General features: G+C 34.8%; 1 protein-coding gene across 1 annotated transcript in view; it reads left to right on the top strand.

Moving 5' to 3' along the window:
• The window catches only part of LOC137408223 (actin-related protein 6-like), a 67,854-nt gene that overhangs the window by 1,122 nt on the left and 44,186 nt on the right, over positions 1 to 22,546 (top strand). The window contains exons 3-8 of the mRNA XM_068094645.1: positions 4,750 to 4,818; positions 9,991 to 10,114; positions 16,148 to 16,286; positions 18,546 to 18,602; positions 19,662 to 19,760; positions 20,757 to 20,868. Coding sequence (XP_067950746.1) covers positions 4,750 to 4,818; positions 9,991 to 10,114; positions 16,148 to 16,286; positions 18,546 to 18,602; positions 19,662 to 19,760; positions 20,757 to 20,868 — 600 coding nt within the window. The remainder of the gene's footprint in view (positions 1 to 4,749; positions 4,819 to 9,990; positions 10,115 to 16,147; positions 16,287 to 18,545; positions 18,603 to 19,661; positions 19,761 to 20,756; positions 20,869 to 22,546) is intronic.

Genomic DNA, 22,546 nt, shown 5'->3' with positions numbered 1-22,546 from the left:
ATGCGAAATATCCTAATCCAATCATCGTCTCTAATAATAAATGAATACTTTCTCAAGTCTGGCTAGTGAGAAAGGATTACTTATAATTAGAAATTAAAACAATAAAATCCATTTGGCCAAAAGCTTCACGTTTGCAAACTAATATTTCATTTATTGGGCACGTAGCAAAATGTCAAGCTGAAAACACCAACTTAGACAGTGATGCTAGTATTCAGATGATAGAAGTTGAGTCATCTACCACTGCTCCAAACACTAGCAATGCATCTGCATTACGCTCTGCTCTACACTACCACACGACTAATCACTTGGATTAAAATTCCTGCTTATACATAGAGCTGTATGTAAAATATTCACTTTATGGTATAAGATTTTTGCTCTGTATTTCATCAATCATGTTTGATTAAAGACTCATTGCGAAATTTTCATGTTTTCTCTCTTTTTCCCATAACAACTCCCACAGTACCATCTGTGGGAGTACCATCAGTACCAAATGATTTCACATATGTATGTTCAATACTCAATCATGCAGCTAAAGTAAATGATGGTAATTAGATTTAAAACTGCAAAACCTTAGTAAAATTATAAAAACCGGTTTAAACCATAAAAACCGGTTTAAACCATAAAAACCGGTTTAAACCATAAAAACCGGTTCAAACCAGAAAAACCTGGTTTTTTCATAAAAACCATGGTTTTTTCCAACCCTCCCTTCTACAGTGCGGACAAAATAGCTGGGACATAATTGTTTTATTGGCTAATTAAGACTACACTTGTGATCTCAACATATTGGCTGTCTCTTGTCTATATACGAATGGGATATTTATATTATTTTGATATTTTCATTAATATTTAATAATGAAATGCTTAGATTTCTAAGAAATTCAATTAATCTAGTTTCAAAGGAAGATTTTAACCTCCTGTCAATTTAATTAGCAATTTTTATTGTAACTCAAATTTTACGAGGATTGCCAAAAGCCATTTGCTGGATGTTCAGCTCACCAAATATTAAAACTAATTTCTGACCATAAAATTTCTAGAAAAAAAGTGCATCAAGGAGTTCTGATCAGAGAAGTTTTTTTGTTAAAATTGTTACAATTGGTGATACTTCTGGATATGCCCTCTTAGATGGCTTCTAATTTGACCAAAACATGGTAAAATGATTAAACTCATTCGATTATTAACAGTATAAAAATAATATATATAGTTCGGGGATTTAGTAATAAAAACCTCAAAGTTGTTCATGTCCTGAGTTAAAAACTATGCTTTGTTTATTGTGTGTTTTAACTATTTTGTCCACTCATTTTCTAAAGCATCCAAGGTCGTTTTCATGGCACAAATATTGCGCATTGTACTGAATCACGGCAGAACGAAAGTGACGCGGCTGTTTTCATGATAGCATCGCAGCGCCATATGGGGGTGTGTGGCTACGCTATCTCTGGATAAAAGTTTAGTAATAGTTTAACCACTGGATTACCGTGACAGTGCAATAGGTTGTGCAGCTTTATTTAAACTTTAGTAAACTGATAGCTGAGAATATAAATGTTTTAAAATTTATATTAAAATTTGAGCCAGCAGAAAGTTTGAACATGCGGACAAGCTTTACTGAGCTCTTTAGAGTTGCAACTGTAACTTGTTAACGATTTGGGTTGTTTTCCCTAACTCGACTTGTTCTGTTTTTTGCAAAGGAATGTTGGCGGCGAACTTTCTAAACATGCGTTTACTCGAGAACGATTTTTCGCTGTCGAGTTTCCACCATAGAGTTGTAGCTGAGAAGGCTCCTAGTCTGTTTATAATTTGAAATACGTTTTTTGCAAAGATTTAATACCAAACATTTAACACTTTAATAATTTAAAGATGGTATTGCGACAAATTTTAGTTGATTCTAACAGAAAGTATCTATATTTATTCTATCAGTTGAGATGTTGTTTGTTGTTTTAGGTGTTCTCATTGTCAAGATATTTGAAAATTAAAATCGGCGAAAATTGACCGCGGTAAAAACGCTCAGAAAAAAGGTGCGTCCAGACTTGGCCAAAGTGATGTATATAGTGAAACAGCTTGTCTCTATCTCTCGTATTCACATCGGCAATTGCGATAAAAGTCAAACTCTGACTATACAAAATGGGTCACCATTTTAGCCAATGAAATATGACATCGATATCCATTCCATTTTGACCACTTATCAGCATTTAAACACAAAAGAAAGTCACTCCTTTGCTACACGCCATGTACATGTACTGTATGCTTAATAATTAGGCTATAGTAGTTAGTAATTAGTATTGATTTTAACTTGTTCTGGTGTGAACGCTCTAATGCTAATAATGCTATTTGTAATTGATCCTTTAGGAGAAAAGAATATATCGACATTATATTTCTGGGGCGAGTGCGAGATATCATTGGTCAAATTCATGTTATACTCAGTGTGTAGCATTTTATCAATCTTGTCCCAGCAACTGGAACATAGCCTTTTCACAACTGTTTAGCACCAAACAGACTTTGTCAGCGATAAATCTACTGTGATGATTTGTCCTGGTGTAAAAGCACTTTAAGCATTCAGCTCAGTGATTGGTTAATCTATGAAAACCTATTCGATTACACTGTAACTACAAAACAGTTTACATCGAAGGGTTTATAGACATGGTGCGAGAACGACCCATTTTGTGCGATCAAAGCAATTCTGGTTACAAAATAGTTTTGTAAAATTTTGCAACTAAACAGTATTTGCTGAAACACGTGAGTTAGGCAAAGGTAAGACGCTATGTTTTGATCTCCAGTAACGCTAAAATTTGATAAAATTAAACAAAATAAACACAATTTATTTCATTTGTTACATCAATCAGTAATTTTTATGCCTAATTCTGTAATCATTTATTTCATTCTGTACTGGCCATGATCTATTTTTTTAAAGATGGCACAAAACAAACAACAAATAAATCTTCTTTATACTTTTTGCTAGCGCAGACAAGTTGTGGCAGGTTGATGAATATATGATTGGTTACCAGTGGATATAAGTTAATTCATCTATCCATCAACTAACCTCGACTGTCTTTAAATGATTGCTTTGTTGCCCTGCTGAGAGTACTCGCTCAACAAAAAAACGCTCGCAAAATTTTGCTTTTGTGTTTACACCTTCTTGCTTTGCATAATGCTGAGTTCTTGTTTTGCCATGAATATTTAGTTTAGTTCAGTGGTAGCAATGTATCTACAGTGGTGTGCATAAACTTGGAATCACCAGTTAAATCTTCTAATATGTATGTTTATATGCTGTTGTCTAAGAAATTCTTTGGAATTAAGTGCCTCAACCCCATCAATATATATATCATTTGAAAGGGAAAATTCTGAAGAACAAGATGATGCCAAATATTCAAAAATATTCTCAGACTTTTATCGCTGGGGGTGGATCTACCGAAAGGCAGACTTATTGCAGGCTATGAATGTTGTTAGTGAAAATTGATAAAATAGGATACAAACAAACTCTTTTATACAAATTGGTGGCCCTGAAAAGGGCCGTTGGGTTATTGTTGGTCTTCAGAAGGACTGGTAAGGTGTCTTGAGCTGAGCATTAGTATTTTATTGGCCAGCCCTTGTTGTAAAGATTTGTATACTTTTAACACAATTGTAGACATATGCTGCACATAGACTATCTCACTCATAAAAAACATTTACTTGACAAAGAAATGATTTCATCCGTTTGTATGGTCATTTCGGCAATAAAACACACATATCTGGTGGTCAAACAGTTTCCTGTTGTTCAAACTAACGCTGCTTTGCTGACCTCGCGTTTTATTGTTGCTGACCTCGTTATTGTCGCATTTCTTCCGGGTAGCCTATACTGTCATTGGACCGGAGTATGGTTCCAAGTCTGGTGGGACCAATAGAAGAGTAACAACTAAATAAATAACTTTGTTTTGTCCTATATATATATTTTACCTGCACTCACCCTAATCAGTCTGGTTTTGCTAGCCATTAAAGAAACTGATATGTTCTTACAAACTTCATTTAAGATTTTTATACACTATTGTATTTATCAAACGTTTTTGACAAAGTGCTAGAAGGAAGGCAAAAGGTATGTGTATTTTATTTCTTCTGTCTTTTTCTTACAAACTTTTCCTCATCATTGAACTGCGCTTTGCCATGAATGCTTTCACACGTATCAACCACTTGATTGATGTAATATGCTAGAAGAATGCCTGTGTAATGTCTCGGCTTGATCACTTATTATAACCAATTACTAGTTACATAATATTGCTGCTTATATTTAGTACTTAGCATAGTAATTTTATGTTTTTAGACTTCACGGTGTTGGTGCTGGTATTTGTCAATGTAATAAAGTACAGTAATAAAGATATGTCCAGTAACTGCATCATCATCAGTAAAGTTCTACGCCAAAAGTCCTAGCAATTTTAAAAGTTCAAACAAAATTGCTATACTTGTTCTTGATCACCATCTGACACCGTCGAGGCATGCTGTTTACCAACTTTCTGAGCAAATAAAATTGCTAATCTGTTTAATAGGATTAATATAAATCACTCAGAAAGGATTGTGTTAAATCAATCAATGCATTGTTTGAAAGCACATCTTCTGCTGATCAGATTGATATATAATATCTGGCATGGCATCATAATTGGCGGGAAAATAGAAAGCAAATGGAAGATCCATTCGATATAGAGTGAACAAAACAATGTGATTCCAAGTTTATGCACACCACTGTATATATACCCCACAAGTATGAATGAGTCTTCTAATATTCTGTAGGGTTATCTTGTCAACTGGGAGATAGAGAAGCAAGTCTGGGACTATATCTATGGAAAGCAATGCTTACAGGTTATCATTGAGTTTCAATTTATTTTTGGTGTTATCACTCCTTGTGGGGAAATAACTCTAGAACTTTACATAGTTTGCTATAACAGTACATAAACTTTTAGCAAGTTCTGTTTACATTAGCATTGGCAGTTATGAGCAATTTGACAATGACACAGCAATTTTTCGTGGTAGCATTTTCATCACCTGAAACTGATAATACTCTGTATTTGTCTAAAACTAGAGTCATTGATGATTGACTCAATATAATTTCTTTAGGAATCTAATTCGCTGCATTTTGTCAAAACACTTTGAAGTTGTTTTCTCTTTTGATAAAGAGCATTTTGAAATTGCTTCTTCAAAAATTCAGACTAGTAAATGGATTATCACCGTATATTATTTTGATATGATTGGTTAATTCTTTTTTATTGATTTTCCAACATGTGGAGATTTCTGGAGATTAAAATCACAGTGTACAACCGAATTACGACGTCATTGTTTTACGGCTTTTCTGCCTTACGATGCGGAATACGATGTATCCCTCCATACGGCATTTTTCGTCATACAACATCAACAAAAATGTCTCTTAAAATTCAAATTTGGCGGTCGGCGTTGAATATGTTTGAATAACAAAGATGACGATATGCTATTCGCCGAAATCTCTCCCGCAATGCCTGAAATAGATACGATGCTTGCTCTCTCTTTCAGTTCAGCGTTATTCATTATAAATTATAGTGAAAAAAACCGGAAACAGGTAATAAAGACGGACGATGACAAAATTAAAGTTTTGTTCAAAAAAATGTGTGCTAAAACTTAGCTTGAAATATATGTTTAGCAAGCTAAATTCATTTTAGTTCAATTCAAGTTTGTGTTATACGTCTGTCTCGAAGGTAAGAGCTTCATATGGTTCTTACTGTACATGTATAGTAACATTACATTTTTTTTACAAAACATGACCACTAAATACATTAAAGTTACTGTAGGTAACTACAGTGAAACATGGATAACTCGCCCTCGGATATAGCGAACACATGGTTAACTCGACTGGATTTGCTTGGTCCGTTCCCACGCAATGATAAATGGCTCTATATAACTCGAATTCAACACTGTTATAACGAACTGTTTTTTGCCCAACGGCTACCGAAACGGTTGCTATCGCTTTAGAAAATCACTTTATTCCAAGCCAAAGAGGTAAACCTCAACTTTTCGTAATTCATAAGCGTCGTTATTACCTCCATCGGCAAAATATTTTTGTCAACGACTGTTCTAAAGGTTTGGTGAAATTTGATTTATACTTCTATACGATGAATAGCACGGGCTAGCCGGGTCACGGGCGCAAGGATTTTCGCCACGCACATACAAAACAAAAATAGCATGTTGTTTTTGTTTTGTATTTGCGTGGCGAAAATCCTTGAGTGCGTGACCCGGCTAGCCCGTGATGAATAGTTTTCCGACGTTGATTCCGTGTTGAATTAACGTCGGAATGTTGAATGTTTAAAACGTCTTTAAAATGTTGTAATCAAACGTATACGTTGTCTTAGCTAAAAGAAACTATTCATCGTTTGACCTAAACACAAAATACGTGTGTACATTCAATAAGTATCCATTCAAAAAGCGTGAGTGATATACAATGTACCGTAAAACCTCGTAAAACTTTTAATTGAACTGCCTCGGAGTGTTGCTCTTAACGAATCCCAGGTAAAGTAAGGTAATCTTTGCATAAACTTCAAGATAAATCGGCGAAATTGATCGTGGGTAAAACGCTCAAAAGAAAAATATGTCTTTTCTTTGAGCATTTCAACAACGATCAAGTTTTGCCAATGTCAATCTAAAAAACGTCCTGGCAATAACATCACCTCAAACAACAAACCAATCTCAAGTGATAGAAAAATCTCTATACTTTTTAATAAAAACGTTTTAAACTTTACATTAGAAGCATTTAATTTGAAACAAGCCATTTGTGCTTTTGATTTATATTATAGTTTGTATATGTTCATGTATCTACTAATAAATAAGTAAATACATGGACTTGTGACAGTGCTCTGATAACTTGAACACTCTGATAATTCGAACACTTTTGCTCGGTCCCTTGAAGTTTGAGTTATCCGAGTTTCACTGTATATAGCTACTAAGGTAATGTACTATTTTGCTATTAATTTTTAATATGTACAGTACGTATATAAACTTTTGATGATTTTCACCAGGAATGTTTGCATTAGATAATTGCAATGGGTTTCTATACCTCTCTATATGACAACTTCGCCTAACTATGCCAACACCAGAACGGATTAATGTCGTATATGGGAGAGTCCGCCATGTATATCAAAAAAATAGCGCTATTCCAATTGCTAAAGCTGCTAGAATTGTGCTCGCTAATAATTTGTTTAGCCAATTAAAAGCATTTCGTCGACGATTTCGGTATGCATGCACAGCTCTGACAATTCTGTGAATTTCGGCCAAATAATTCTGTTTTTCGTTCATTCCGTGATTTCGGTCAGAACCAACAAAATAATTGTTAAGACTGTATAAAAGAGGTTCGGAGATGCAACTTTTCGTTATAGTGATAATGATGAACTTTATGCTATGAAGAATTTTGAAGAGAATAACATGAAATTTTAGTTATTATCCAATAATTTAATTTCTCAATTGTCACAACAAATTACTTTAATGCTGTCTTTAAATAATTGGTTATGTAGCAAATAGAAAGTTTAATAGACTTAACAAACCTTGTTGACTGGCTGGTTGTGGATTTGGATTTGGTCTCAACGCAGAAACTATACAAACACATAGACATCCTGAGCTTAATTTGTTAAATAAGTGATTAATGACTAGCTTGATTATATAGATAATCTTGCAGAGTAGTGCCTAATTCACTCAACAATGAATCTCCTGCAAACCTTTGTATGAAATTTGTTCAGACTTTGTGGCGTTCAAGATACCGCCAAACTTGTATTTGACTGCCGCCTTTATTTGAATGCCACCTTTATTCTATGCACTATAGGAGGAGGAGGATTGAAAAAAAATGCCACGCTTTATTTGAATGCCACTTCTATTTGACCGCCACTCCTATTTGACCGCCACTATTTGACATTTTTGATCTTTATGGACCCATAATAAGAAGTGATCAGTAGAAAGGTGTCCACAAAATCATACTAATAGTTACTCGATTACGTCAATAACAGTTAATTTTGGTTGTTTCTGTTCATATCGAACTCAGTTTTCTAACTCCATGTTTTAACGGTTTTTTCGTTAAAACTTTGAATGCAAAGCCATAGAAATAATTAGTAACATTATCAGGCTAATAGTAGTTCATTGTTTAACACAATATTGATACTTAGTTGTATGTAAAAAGAGTTTTACTCATTTGCGATCAAATCTGTGCTACTATGTATTGTGAGGCTAAAAATTTGAGGCTATTTTGATTACATGCGGTTTCTCTTTATTTATCTCTGTAAAAGTTTTGCTGTGCTAAAAAATTCTTTGGACGCTAATATCGGCTAGCTCAGCTGTGCAGAAGAAGAGTTGAGGTCAGAAGACACTGTGGAAGGTATCGAACAGCCAGAAGAACATGAAATGGTTTCAAATGAAAGCAACAATCAGAGCGCAACTGGCTAAGCAAACAATGCTAATATTTTTGTTTTAAAAATAGTATTTTTGTTTCTAAATGTATTATAAGTATGGTTTGTTTATGTCATTTTTTTTAAATATATATTTGTAGCATTTCATAGAGTATTATTATATAACTTATAAGCTTGCAGGTTTATAGCATATTAATTGATAGTATCATTGCGGTTATATAAACTCGGCTTGCATTGAATCAACGCTCATAACGCCTCATTTATTGCACATAAAAAGCCAGTTTGGCTGCAAACTGTAGCTAACATATCACTGAGTGTGTAGAGCTTTTATGCAACCTTGTTAAATATAGTTATAAAATAAAAATACGCTTTAAACTTATAATAGAAAGTTGAAAATTGAACTTAAAAACAAACTTAAAAATTGAAAGCTTTAAAAAATTGCAACACAGGCTATAAGATCATTGTAAGTTGATTGCAAGCAATAGATATCAAGTGGTAGAGATATATCTCAGTTTTCCAAAACATATTTATTTAGAGATCTACAACAAGATGGAGATAAACTATAGCAGATTTTTTAAATCTAAAAGAGTTAATGTCGCTCTGCCCATTGGAGATTGCCAATATAAGTGACATTTCATTTCGCCTGAAAAAGTGTTAAATTTACCTTCCAAAAATTCTGACAAGGGGTTTGAATAATACCATGACGCCCTTTATTTGAACATCGCTTTTATTAAATCGCCACTATAGAGGGATGGTTGAAAAATAAAGCGCCTTAGCGTTCAAGTAAAGGTTTTACGGTATGTTTGGTTTTATAAAATTGTTAGAGAAGAAGATCTTTATGATTGGGTAGTTATAGGTATTAGCACCTCCCTATTGGATGAAGTTAGATCTATACTGTTGGTCAATTGAAAAGTAATGACATTTGGGTTCGCGCAGAATGTAGCTTGCGTTATCGTTGGTTGAATCAGTGAGTCAGACAAAACGGCCAGAGAAACTTTGGTGTAGAGTGACCGTCCAGCTAAAATTAATGTCTTTTTCCTGGTAGATTAGTCCCCGTGTTAACTGGACATTAAAAATGAACTTACACAAAATGTTTGTAGATTTTATCAGAAAATATCCGTATTTTTCTATAATTTGCGATTGTTTTTATGTTTGAGGTGATCTGACTGTCAGGATGTTTAAAGTTAAAATCGGTGAAACTTGGTCGTGATTAAAATGCTCAGAAGAAAATATGTACAAAATGACATCACCAGTTAATATCACTGCTATAGTTGATATCGGCTATTGTGTTCAAATTGCAACATTATGCGTCTCTATTCTGTCAGTCTCTGTACAACTATAGATATCATTATCATACTTTCGCTTGATCTAAGGATTTTGATTGCGATGAAGTTTAATTGATTTTAATCTTGAAACGTCCTGGCAATCAGATCACCTCAAACAACAAAAACAATTGCAAATGACACAAAATACCGATTGTTTTTGATAAAATTTACTAAAAATTATATGTAAATTCATTTTTAATCATTAGATAAAAGCAGTTTATCACGGTGTGAGTGGCTTGCAATCCCTATAAGTATCTTATAAACATTGTAAGACAACTTCCCTCTGGCCCCAGGTTGACTTTGAGGATACAGATTTGATTATAACAGAGCCCATGTTCAACTTCAGCACCGTTCAGGAGGCCATGGCGGAGATCCTGTTTGAGGAGTACCAATTCAACTCTGCTCTTCGCTGCAATGGTGCGTACTGACCTAGTTAAACCAGTAACAACCATATACCCTACAGGATGAAAATATTCGTTGGTCATAAAAATTCGCGATTTCGCGAACAGTCAATCCCGCGAATTATTAAATTCAGTGAATAATTAGTTCCATTTTTAATCACAAGAGAGAATAACTACTGCATCAAACTGAAAACTAGTCGCTAGCCTAGTTTTTAATGTAAATACTAAACGTAATTGAGTTCCAAAACATTTTTAAAATCATTGTCTGAGCTTTGAGCTAACACCATTGGCAATGCATCACATTGATTTACAAAATTATTCGAGGTTGTCACAAGATATGCAGAATGGCGACATCGCGAAAATAGCCGCGAGGCAGAAGTACTAAACGTAGCCGAGTTCCAAAACTTCATTAAAATCATCGCCAGGCTTCGAGCTTTATTGCCATTGCGTCAAACTTTATACAAAATTATTCAAAGTTTTTACAAGTTATTCGGCATGGCTTCAGCATAGCAAAAAAGCTCTCCTAGTCTTTTTACATTAGAATCAACTCCATCAATCTCTAATACCGAAGTCAAGGACGATCATGATTCTGATCTGGACATTATGGTATGTATTTGATTTGCAATGCAGATACGTTTTTCCATAATCAACTGCATTAGTTAATTCTTTTGTTTAAAAACTGATCACTTTCATCAAATACTTCAGCTATTGTTTTTGTACTTGCTCAACACTCGTTAATATTTTTTTTTGTGTTTACTGCAGGTTGACTACGAAGACTAGAGACAAGTAGTAATAATATTCATCAAGGCAGGAATATTGGCAGAGAGGCAACCAGTCAACCTAGACCCCCTTCATCGACAACAACTCCTTGATATCGCTGTAGCAAACATGATTAAATTATATATTTTATTTCATGTATAGATGTATTATAATTTATTACAAACTTGAGTGTACAAATAAAATGTTTCAAATACAAATAAAATTTTACAAACGATGAATGGAATAAATATAAACAGTTTAGTCCATATGGCGGTTGTCTAGCAATAACATTAAACTGGTACTCTTGATATGTGAATACTAGCGTGTAATGATGCTTTCTGACTAGTTATTTTGGCAATAGCAGCTTTGTCGCTGTCACCGTCTTGGGTAGGTGTTGAAGGAGATTCTCTCGCTACTACATGGCTGGTAAGGAAGTTATCATCAGAACTCTCCTCGTGGCTTACTATTGCAAAGTTCTGCCGGTTGGCCAAAGATTTGTGCTCGTAAAGGCGTTTTTGTTCCTTTTTAAAAAAAAAATATATTCTTCTCGTAAGTAGCTGCGGTCACTTCAACCTCAATTTCCAGACCTCCCTGAATGATTGGTGATCTTCTAAGAATGACATCTACCACCCTTGCAATCATTGTTCTTCGGTGTATGATGAAAAATCTCTCTCACACTAAAACAAATAATGAAGCAGTATGGATGGAAAAAATTAGTATTGCGTTTTACCGAAGAGCCAAAGTAAAATTCAACTAATTTAGTACATGTAAAAAACTCATTACTTACCACAAGTTGTTGGCTTATCAAAGGCCTCCAAAGCGATAAATATTCGTGAAAACCTCTGGACGCAGCAAAAATTGTTTACCGTAGAATAGCACGATCGCCTAGCAGTTGTAAGCTAAATATAAACCGGAACACGTGGTGTGCGCATGCGTAGGAATATCTATTACTAGCCGCAATAGAGTTAACTTTTCCTAGAGAGTGGCAATTTTCTGCCGCGAATAAATTCATCCGCGAATATGCATGAAAAGACAACTTTCGCGAAATATAACTCCGCGAATGAATTCATCCTGTAGGGTAGATGTTGAATGAGAACACAACTCATTTGTCAAGTCTTTTATTTTTGCCACGCCACACAATGAGTAGATGACTCCGAATGTTGAGCTCATTCATTGGTGAGTTCTTCCAATATTACAACATTGGAGATAAGAAACTTAAATAATAACACAAATGGCTTGATAGTTTACATAATATGTAAATGATAATATATAAACGATTATTTTAGCTAATAATAAAAGCATTAAATAATTTATTAAGGTAAAAGGCAACGAGTTAAAATCAGCAGGGGCCAATCTCTCATGGATATTCGAAGGCTGTTTTAGGGTAGTTTTATGTGCTCTTTGTGCGCGAGCGTGTGTGTATGTTATATTTTATTTCATCAATTAGTAGAAATATAACATTAAGCAAAATTGAAGATATAGTTATAATATGGATTAAGTTCAAAAAACTAAACGAAAGCTTAGTTCCTACTCGTTAAGGCATGATGAGGTTAGGCCTTGATACTTACAAGTATGTGTAAAGACTAAATGAAATTAAACCTTAAAGTAGCACTGATGAGTCTCCCTAATAAAATATTAGATGTTAGAGTCCTTTCTGATTGGTTATTGTCAAAGAATAACCTGCTGAATGAAATTTGAATGGGATCAGTTTGAAGGCTGAGTAATTGACTAATCAAATCTCTCTTGAATGATCTGCCGCTGAAGTGTTCGGCAGATTCTTGTCGATAATAGTGCGTTTACTCCAGGAAAATTTACTGGAGTTGCTTCCATGTTGACAATGTTTGTCCCAGTTGCCGACCCAAGATTGGTGAAATGCTGCATAATATGTTTGTCTGTTTTGACGGCTGTCATTGACGGAATACAACATTGAATTGACCAATCATATCCCGCGATGTGAATGGCGCTGAAAATACAAGCGAATGAAATGGTTATCGGTGTTGTATTTCATTGGCTAAAACGGTGACACATTTATATAGTCAGAGTATGTGTTGGTTTGTTATAAAGTCTCTGCGAAAATATATAGCGAGTTGTAAACAGACTGTAAGCCTTTGCAACTCAACTTTCTCCGCGTAAACACAACTCCGACAAATTGTCTTGGCGTACACACCTTTATTATCGAGTGCGAAGGCAACTTTGGGTGTTTTTCATGACAAAGTACCAAGAAATGGGTTATGGAATCATGGAATATGAGTGTTTGTTGAGTTTATCCACAAACGTGGAGTTATCCTCTACCTGCCTATTTCAGCCATACGCGGCTTACACAGTGATTACTCTTTTGAGGGCCCACAAATGAATCCACTGGTTTTATTAATATACACGACGCATTTGTCTTAAAGCAAGTTTTCATCTAGCATAGTCTAAGAACATCAAAATATTTGGATGAGTTTCAGGAAAGGGCTCTTAATGACGCTTCCTCGTCCATGCACTTATTACTTTTTAACGAACTCTGTCTGACTTTGTTAGCGTACACCCAATGAAGAGAGCTCAAATGGCTGTATAATTTGGTTTTCTCCTGCAGCTCTAGTATGATTTAACACATTATTAAAGCCGGGCCGTAGATAATTCTGGTGTTGTCTTCTCTTCAGATCCTACACCCGAAAAAGCTATCCTCTGTTGTTTTCTCCCACTTCCGGTTTTGCTGAATTTACAAAAGTCTGGTCATTTTGTGCGTAATACTTTTTCACATAAATTCCAAAGTTTCAAGTCAATTTGATAATCAATTCTCGAGATATCATCGAAATATTGAGGGCACTTCTAATTGACCCAGAAGTGAAGAATGGTTGTCGTCGGGACACTAGTTTCTAATGAGACACTGATTGGAGTTCTTGTTAATAAAGTGTTGAAAATAGAAGAAGCTAGAAAGTTTCTTTTTCTTAGCAACAAGAGTTTCACACTAAAACTATTAGTTTTTCTATTCATAACAAATATACACACTCTATTAGACTCAGTGTATTGCAGTCATTAAGTTTAGTTACCTTTAAATCATCACTTTTTGGGAGAGAGTAAAAACTATTTGCTATACAGTTCACCCTCGAGATACGTTGTTAATTGGTTCCAGAGTTGGTATCGTATGGTGAAAAATTCGTATATCGGGGTATAGAGACCATTGTAATTATACAATGCAAACATCCCCTGGTAAAAATCGTCAAATTTTTTATAAAAATGTGTACATCAACAATTAGCAACAAAATAGTATGTTAACTTTAGTAATTATAGTTACCTAAAATAACTGTATTGTATTTACTGTATTTTAATGGTTACGATCTGCAATAAAATACAAAATTATAATGTGTTTACCAAATGCAGTACGTATGGTAAGGAGTTCTTACCTTCAAAAGGTACGCATAACATAAACTTTGAATTCACTTCAAATAAGTTTAGCTTGCTAAACTTACACTTAAAACTAAGTTTTAGTATGTATTTTGAACTATTTTACTGAATTTCAACTTTTTATCACGAAATTTTATCCTTCCACAGTTCCTATCTTCACTTTCACTATAAAATTTAGCGTGTCTGGTTGAAACCTTTTTCAACCTAAATTAATTAGGCCAAGCGATGCAGTTATAGAAAGCGGCCTCTCCGCACACTTGACCATTTAATGGCTACCGAAAAGAAAAATAAAATTTTATTTGCTATACAGGGCGTACATACCTTTGGAGTAACGTGGCTTCAGCAGGAACATGTAGCGAGTAAAGCAGAGGAGGCAAAAGCGTATCAATGCTAATTATGTTGCTGTACACTTGAAAATAAATTTAATACGTAATGAATTGGAATTTTTTTAGGAGGCTAAAAGAAGTTGTCCATTCCTGTCCAATTTTTCTACTGGTTTAAAAGAAAAAGGTTGATGGTGCAATGCAGAAAATTGCTAGCTAGCTAACACTTGTAAAAAGATCCAGAGAAGGTGGTACAGCAGTTTGTCATGTATGAAATGTGCACAAGAATCAATGTAACCAAACATACAAAGTTTGGACGTATTTATACCCTAGAGGACAGGGCTTTAGCAAGTTTCAGAAAGTAATGTGGATGCGTCAACTATCTTGAGTAGCTAGTTATATATGAGTTACATACATACAATGAATTGTATTTACGTAGTAGAGAACAGGCCGGACTGCAAAGACATGGTTGAACATGAAAATAAAACATAAAATCATAATGAAATAAATAAAACAAAATGAATAAAACATCCACAAAAATATAAATAATGATATACATTCCACACGCATTGGTTTTATGTACCAGTCCACATCAGTAAATTAAACACTTGAAATATTTCTGCCAATGTAGGTTTTTCTGTATCTTCTAGTTCCTCGGCCCTCGTCCATACTAAAGGGTTGCTCCTCTTTAATGCTGATCGCGTGCATGGCCTCCCAACTGTTTCAAATCATCAGTCGTAAGCTCCTCCTTGTGCTTGCTTTAATAATAACTGCAAATTCTGATTAGTTACGACCATATTCCTTGACAATATTAACAATACGGGCGCTTTCTTCTTATTTATTTATTACTTTCAACTTTGTTGACATGGAAATCATTTTTTCTTCGTTTTGTAACATTTGTATCGGTCTCAGATTCCATAGCTAACGAATTAAATATGGATACTGGTAGTTATGGATACTGGTAGTTATATATGTATGCTGACTAAAAGTTTATAGTAAAAGTGAGTATAACACTGAAAATGAATATTTGCTCTCGCTTGTGTATTTTACATGAAATTTCCACGCGAAATGCTGTCCTGAGAGAAGTCGGTCATCGTATCTCTTCTAAACGTTCTGAAAATGTTTTCGGCAAACTGTATTTTGGTGTCTTTGTTATTTCGACGTGCGTTATGAGCACACCGACCGCCAAATTTTAACTCGGGAAAAACTTTTCTCAAAATCGTATCGTGAAATAAAATTCATATAGCGAGGTGAAGATCTCACAGTGTTCAACTTCGTAAGGTGAAAAAATCGTATATCAGGGTAATCGTATCCCGAGGGTGCACTGTATTTAATTTCTGTTTTTTTCATTGAGTTCTATAAGCTTAGAGCTTCAATATGGTATTCAGTTTAATAGGAGTTGTATTACCCTAAGTACTTTCACAGCTGAGGAAAAGTTGTTAATATGGTCTAGGATCAGGGGGCTTGTTGTTGTATACAAGGTTAGGCTTCGATGTGTTTAGGCAAGAGTATAGAGAGAAGATCATAGGCATGTGTCGTTAAACACTGGTCTTATATTTGTTTGTGTTTCATTTTAGCTTCATATCTGAGTCAGTTAAAATATGGGAAGGGTTGTGCTACTACACCTCCTTGTACATTAGTAGTGGACAGTGGTTATTCCTTTACACATATCACTCCTTATTACAAGGGGAAACGACTACAACAGTTTACTAAAAGGTGAGTGGAACTACTGGTGATGGCTTATCATTATGGTAGTTCGTAATTGTTTTTCTTGCGTAAATACATGTAGATAGGCACATAATATCTCCCAATTACAGATAATGTTAGATTCTACTGGTCAAGACAATAACGAAGATTTTTTCTCAGAAACTGGCATGTCATTTCTCAAACATTAATGGCCTTTGACTCCAAAAAGAGCTATCTACAATTTCTTGTTTATTATCAAGTGCAAACATTTAAAAATTGACATAAATATACTTGACATAAGTATACAGTGCCCCCGCTATACATCATGAATTCATTATGGTGTTGGCACTGTGCCAGGTGAAAATGTTGTATAAATGGTTATAGAAGGGTATAAAGGGTTACGTGTTTTACAGGCTACAGATTAAAGCTAATGAGAGTGCAACAGTTTAAAACTTGGAGAATCTCCAAAACAAGGACAGTCTAAATGTTGGTTTTTGACCACAATCCATTCCAGAAAAGTTGAAAAAAAATTAATAAAACTTCAAAATGATTTTTATTTATTTCATAATCTAATTTAAATTTTTCAAAGTTAGAAATCGACATTTTTACATAATTTCACTATAAATACTTTATTAATAGCAGCAGGGTAGACTGAGGAATGTATTACTGTGTCTTTAGAAACTCCTATCTCAGTCTTGTTTCATCAGATGCTTGCGTATGATAAAAACTTGTATACATAGACTTATGCATAGACTTATACATAGACTTATGCATAGACTTATACATAGACTTATGCATAGACTTATACATAGACTTATGCATAGACTTATACATAGACTTATGCATAGACTTATACTTAGACTTATGCATAGACTTATACATAGACTTATGCATAGACTTATACATAGACTTATACATAGACTTATACATTATTTACTAATAAAGTATAAAAAATAAATAATACAAAACCAAATGCTGACAGAATTCTGTCAACCATGACAAACTCATTTTCCCCGCAACGATTGAATAACAAAAATACCAGGGATAGAGGAGTTTGAGTTTAGATTGTTAGAGCTTTGCAATCTTTTTAGTATGGGTTTGTAAGGCATTTGAGAACAGATGTTGGACTGCATTTGGTTTAATTTGTCTCTCAGCTCCCAACTTACCAGTAAAAACTTCAAGTAATTATATATATATATATATATAACACGAGTACCCTGACAGTCTCGAGTTCTGAAAGAAATCGTCAGGTGTGTCGATAAAGCACAAAGAGTGAGTATTCGCACAACTATGCTGTTACGCTGGAAGGCAGACAATTAGACCAGGTGTGAGAGTCTCGGGCTGTTATGCCGAATATCGGCAGTTTGAATCCCATATGATGTAATCTTGTTTCCCAACCTCTAACCTCTAACCGTCATGACGGACACACACAACTCTTATTATAGTAGAGATAGAAACACAAATACATTTTGTAAAAGTCTTAAATATATGTAAGAAGCCTAACTGATTTTTAATTACATAACTTATAATCTTTTTAAATGATAAGTTTTTTGCTTATAAATTTTTGTCTTTTATTTTTGTATTTCTTAGGCTTCATCTTTAACCATTATGCCCATCGTCCCCTATTTTACTCGTTCCAGGTTTTCTTTGCATTACTTTTACTTTCTCCCTAACAATTGTTAAAATATGACTTCAAAGACTTGAAGAACCGATTGAAATATGTTCATTTTTTGGCAATTTTTATTTTCCTTTATTCATCACCTGAACTAGTCTTTCTAGAATTCCCAATTTTGAAGCTATGAAAGAAAATGCATAAAGTACAGTGTAGAATCGAACTATGTCAAGAGACTTATTATTTATGCAGCGACTTTCTTTACTGCAATGTTTCTAGATGCTTTGGTCGTCATATATTGGAGACTATTTCAGATGCTTGGTCAAATAGTTTCTCAAATCTGAAGAATTTGTTAGTTACAGTCGTCAAGTCTATGCTTGATTTTACTGACTGGTCAGTCATCTACTCAGATTAATCTAAACAATTGTTCTTAAATGTGTTGATCAGACAGGCAAAATTCACAGCCTGTACAATGAACGTTGGGTGAATGCTGGTCTACCATACTTAGACAGCGGTTTGGAAGTGAATATACCATAAACAACTGTACATGAGTAGCCCAAGTGGAGTGATTGAATTCAAAATTGAGAGTTGCCTTCTCTATTATTCTTTCATCAAAAAAGGAGTGGACAACTTGTCATGTATTTCACAACTAGGTGAGCATTGCACTTGTGTTGCAGGTTAGATGTAGGAGGGAAACTGCTCACCAACAATTTAAAGGAAATCATATCTTACAGGTATGTTAATTCTCTCTATTAAGTTCTTGCTGCGCTACGGATTATAAGAAAGTTTGATTTTGACTGGTGTAGACGCTCTACTAACCTTTGTTGCTTCGACTGAGATATGAGTCCTTTGGAAAGTGTGATTTGGTTTTCAAGTGTCCCCTTTTTTCTTCCCTTGCAGAACACTGATATCTTATAGTTATCTTCCTTCGAAGAACACCTAGTCTGTCACTGTTATTTACCCTTGCGTAACACCTAGTCTGTCACTGTTATTTACCCTTGAAGAACACCTAGTCTGTCACTGTTATTTACCCTTGCATAACACCTAGTCTGTCACTGTTATTTACCCTTGCATAACACCTAGTCTGTCACTATTATTTCCCCTTGCATAACACCTAGTCTGTCACTGTTATTTACTCTTGCATAACACTTAGTCTGACACTGTTATTTACCCTTGCATAACACCTAGTCTGTCACTGTTATTTACCCTTGCATAACACCTAGTCTGTCACTGTTATTTACCCTTGCATAACACCTAGTCTGTCACTGTTATTTACCCTTGCATAACACCTAGTCTGTCACTGTTATTTACCCTTGCATAACACCTAGTCTGTCACTGTTATTTACCCTTGCATAACACATAGTCTGTCACTGTTATTTACCCTTGCATAACACATAGTCTGTCACTGTTATTTCCCCTTGCATAACACATAGTCTGTCCCTGTTATTTACCCTTGCATAACACATAGTCTGTAACTTTTGTCTCCCCTTGCGGAATACATAGTCTGTCACTGTTGTTTTTTCTTGCATAAGGCATAGTTTCATACTGGTCTCTTTCCAGTACCATTATTTGCAGAACGCGTAGTCTGGTATGATTATCTTACCTTGCTGAACACATAATCTGGTACTGTTGTTTTTCCATAGTAGAAGGGTTAGTCTGTTACTTTTATCTTCTCTTTTAGAATGCAAACGCTGGTAATGTTATCTCTTCTTGCAGAACACATTGTCTGTTACTACTATCAGCATTCATCGCTTCTACCATGCTCGTATCAGTGCTGTCGTCTCTCTATGCAGGCAGCTGATGGTCATGGATGAAACGTATGTGATGAACCAATGCAAGGAGGATGTCTGCTTTGTGTCTACCCAGTTTAAGCAAGACATGTCTATCAGCCGGTATGTGATGCACTTAACTCTGCTTTGCAATTTATTTATCAACAGCGGTGACCTTTGCATTATAATTTGCAGTACAGTAATACCTTGAAATACTGGGGTACAAGAAATTTAAGATTTGAAGAAAATTCTAAGAAATTTTTTGCTTTGAAATATGAGACAAATTTGAGATATAAGCCTATGAGATGGTTCCTGATCGGCCGCTAGATGGACAAGTATGCGAGGGACCGATTGCGAGAACAGCATCGTTTGGCCCTTCGTGTCGGATCAAAAAGGATTTAAAGTTTGGCTAAAAATGCAGGTGAAACCGAATCTAAAAGCGATGCAAAGAGAGCCGAACCAAAACTGGAAGAAAATAGAAAAGAAAATGAAAACATGATTAGAATTAAGTTTAGTGTAAAATTAAAACTTATGTTTAAGTTTGTAAATAGTAAGCTAAATCCATTCAAGTTAAAGATTGTTATGTTAAGAAGTGTCACAAAAGTGTAGCGTATCGCATGCATTGCTGTCAAATCTCTCTCACACCGTGGTCAGCTGCTAATGTCTGTCTCGATGGTAAGAACTCCATACAATACTGTACATAATAATGCTCCATTTTATTATAGTTTATAACCACTAGATAGATATTTGTTACTTTGTGAGCATAGGTGGTGAATTAGAACAATTAAAAACCCATCTTTCTGTTGTAATATCCTGTTGTTAGGTTTTTTTAGAAGGTCAGAATGAATTAATTTGTATTTAAGTATTTTATAAGATAAAATTTGCCTTGAGATACAATTGAATTGACATACGAGTTAGGGACCCGGAATCACGGGTCTTGGTCATATCTGAAGGTATTATTGTATGTGTATTGCTAGATTGCTCAGTTTTAGAGATAGAAATCTTGTTGGTCTACAATCCAGTTGCTACATATTTTCATTGGATTCTATTGCTAAATTTGCATGCTTATCGTCAATAGAATAAATACAAGACCAAAGATGTAGTTTATGTTATGTTCAGTCTACGAGGAGAAGCTAACACATTGGCTGTCGACTATGTTCTTCCTGACTACACTCACATCAAACGAGGATACGTCAAAAAGCCTAACGAGTCTGGCAGCAAGCAAGAACAGGTCAGGCCATTTTTCCTTACACTTTACATTCAAAATTCACTCTTTGAATATGTGGTTTACAGTTGTCAACATGATCATTGACTGGTCACTAGCCAATCAGTGGAATAAAATAGTCCAAGTCAGCAACAAATGCTACAAGAATTACATTCTTCTAACAAGCTGGATGAATTTTCATTAGTAATGCTCTTAGTCGCAGCCGAGATTATTTGTTGTATTCGCTTGTCCTATACAGATGTTGCTCATGAACAGATGAATTTCAAATCTACTTTGACTCGTACGCTAAAGTTGCATGCTACGAGTTTGTGAGCTGAGAAATTATGGTTTTGATCGTAGGAATGAGGAAGACATATTTACATGATACACAGGAGTGGTCGCACAACTCGCAAGTGTTCATAGCTGACGTGTTTACATGCTGCGAAAAAATTGTCGCACAACTCCGCGTTTTCTATATTATTAGCCTGTTGCGCTTTTAGCTACGGCGGGGCGCATATTTTATATCGTGGCTGACACTATTAAAATGCGTCAAATGTCAAAGCGTGTAGGATATTTTTCTTTCAAATTCAGAGTTAGTATTTTTTTATTTCGGAGGTAATATTTTTAAAACACGTGCGTTGAAAACAGGGCTGCGTAGGTATGCTGTAAGGACATCACCAATGAAGACAATGAAAATCCAACCTCAGATCGCAAATATTTATGCAATAATACAAATATTGATGGTTACATCATACGCGGTACTTCGTTGTTGATACGATGTTTTAAAAAGTACCCCGCTTGAATCGGAGGTTTGAATCACTTCGAAGAATTAAATATGCTATGTTTGAAACCATTCACATGCTACTAAGATGAAAAATACAACAAAAATTCGTAGCATGCAACAGTAGTGATTCTGCTCATTAACAGTTTGAAGCCTGGGGCCAAGATAATTTGAGTTTTTGTTTTCTCAGCAGATCCTACGCTGAAGAAAACTCACCGTCGTAGTTTTGTGTTGTTTTCCCCCACTTCCGGTTTAGGTTGCGTTACAAAATTGTGGTCGCTTTGCACGTGGTAAGTTTTCAGTTAAATTCCGAAGTTACGAGTCATTCAGAGTGCTATTCTTGAGATATCACCAAAATTCTGAGGGCACTTTAAACATACAGAGAAGTAAAAAATGGCTACTGTCAGGACATTAGTTTCTAATAACACACTGATTAAAGTTCAAAGTAATGAAGGATCAGAAAGTGACAAAACTAGAAAACTTCCTCAGCAACAAGAGCTTTATACTAAAACTATTTCTTTATATTCATAACAAATACACACGCTGTCAAAAATGGTATTTTATAATCTTTTTGTTTATTCAGTTGCATCTAAAACGTCACTTCTTTGAAAGAGTGTAAACAAGATGACTTACTATATTTGATTTCTGTTTATTTTATTGTTTTGTAAAGGCTTGAAGCTTCAATATGATATTCAGTACAAAAAGAATTGTGCTATTATAAGTACTTTCACAGTCAATATAAAGTTGTTAATATGATCTAGGATCAAGGGACCTGCTTGTATATACAAGGTTAGGTATTAAAGTGCTGAATGATTGCACTCGGAGTTAAATGGTAATTCGGATTTGCCTTCTCTGTCACATTGAGAAGACAATTTGAAAAACCATAAATTAGTCTTTGAAAAGCATTCTTTGGTTCTTTAACCC

The sequence above is a fragment of the Watersipora subatra genome, chromosome 11 (genome assembly GCF_963576615.1).
Source record: "Watersipora subatra chromosome 11, tzWatSuba1.1, whole genome shotgun sequence".
Taxonomy (NCBI): domain Eukaryota; kingdom Metazoa; phylum Bryozoa; class Gymnolaemata; order Cheilostomatida; family Watersiporidae; genus Watersipora; species Watersipora subatra.
The sequence above is the reverse complement of the archived record's forward strand: the minus strand, read 5'-3'. Positions and strand labels throughout refer to the sequence as shown.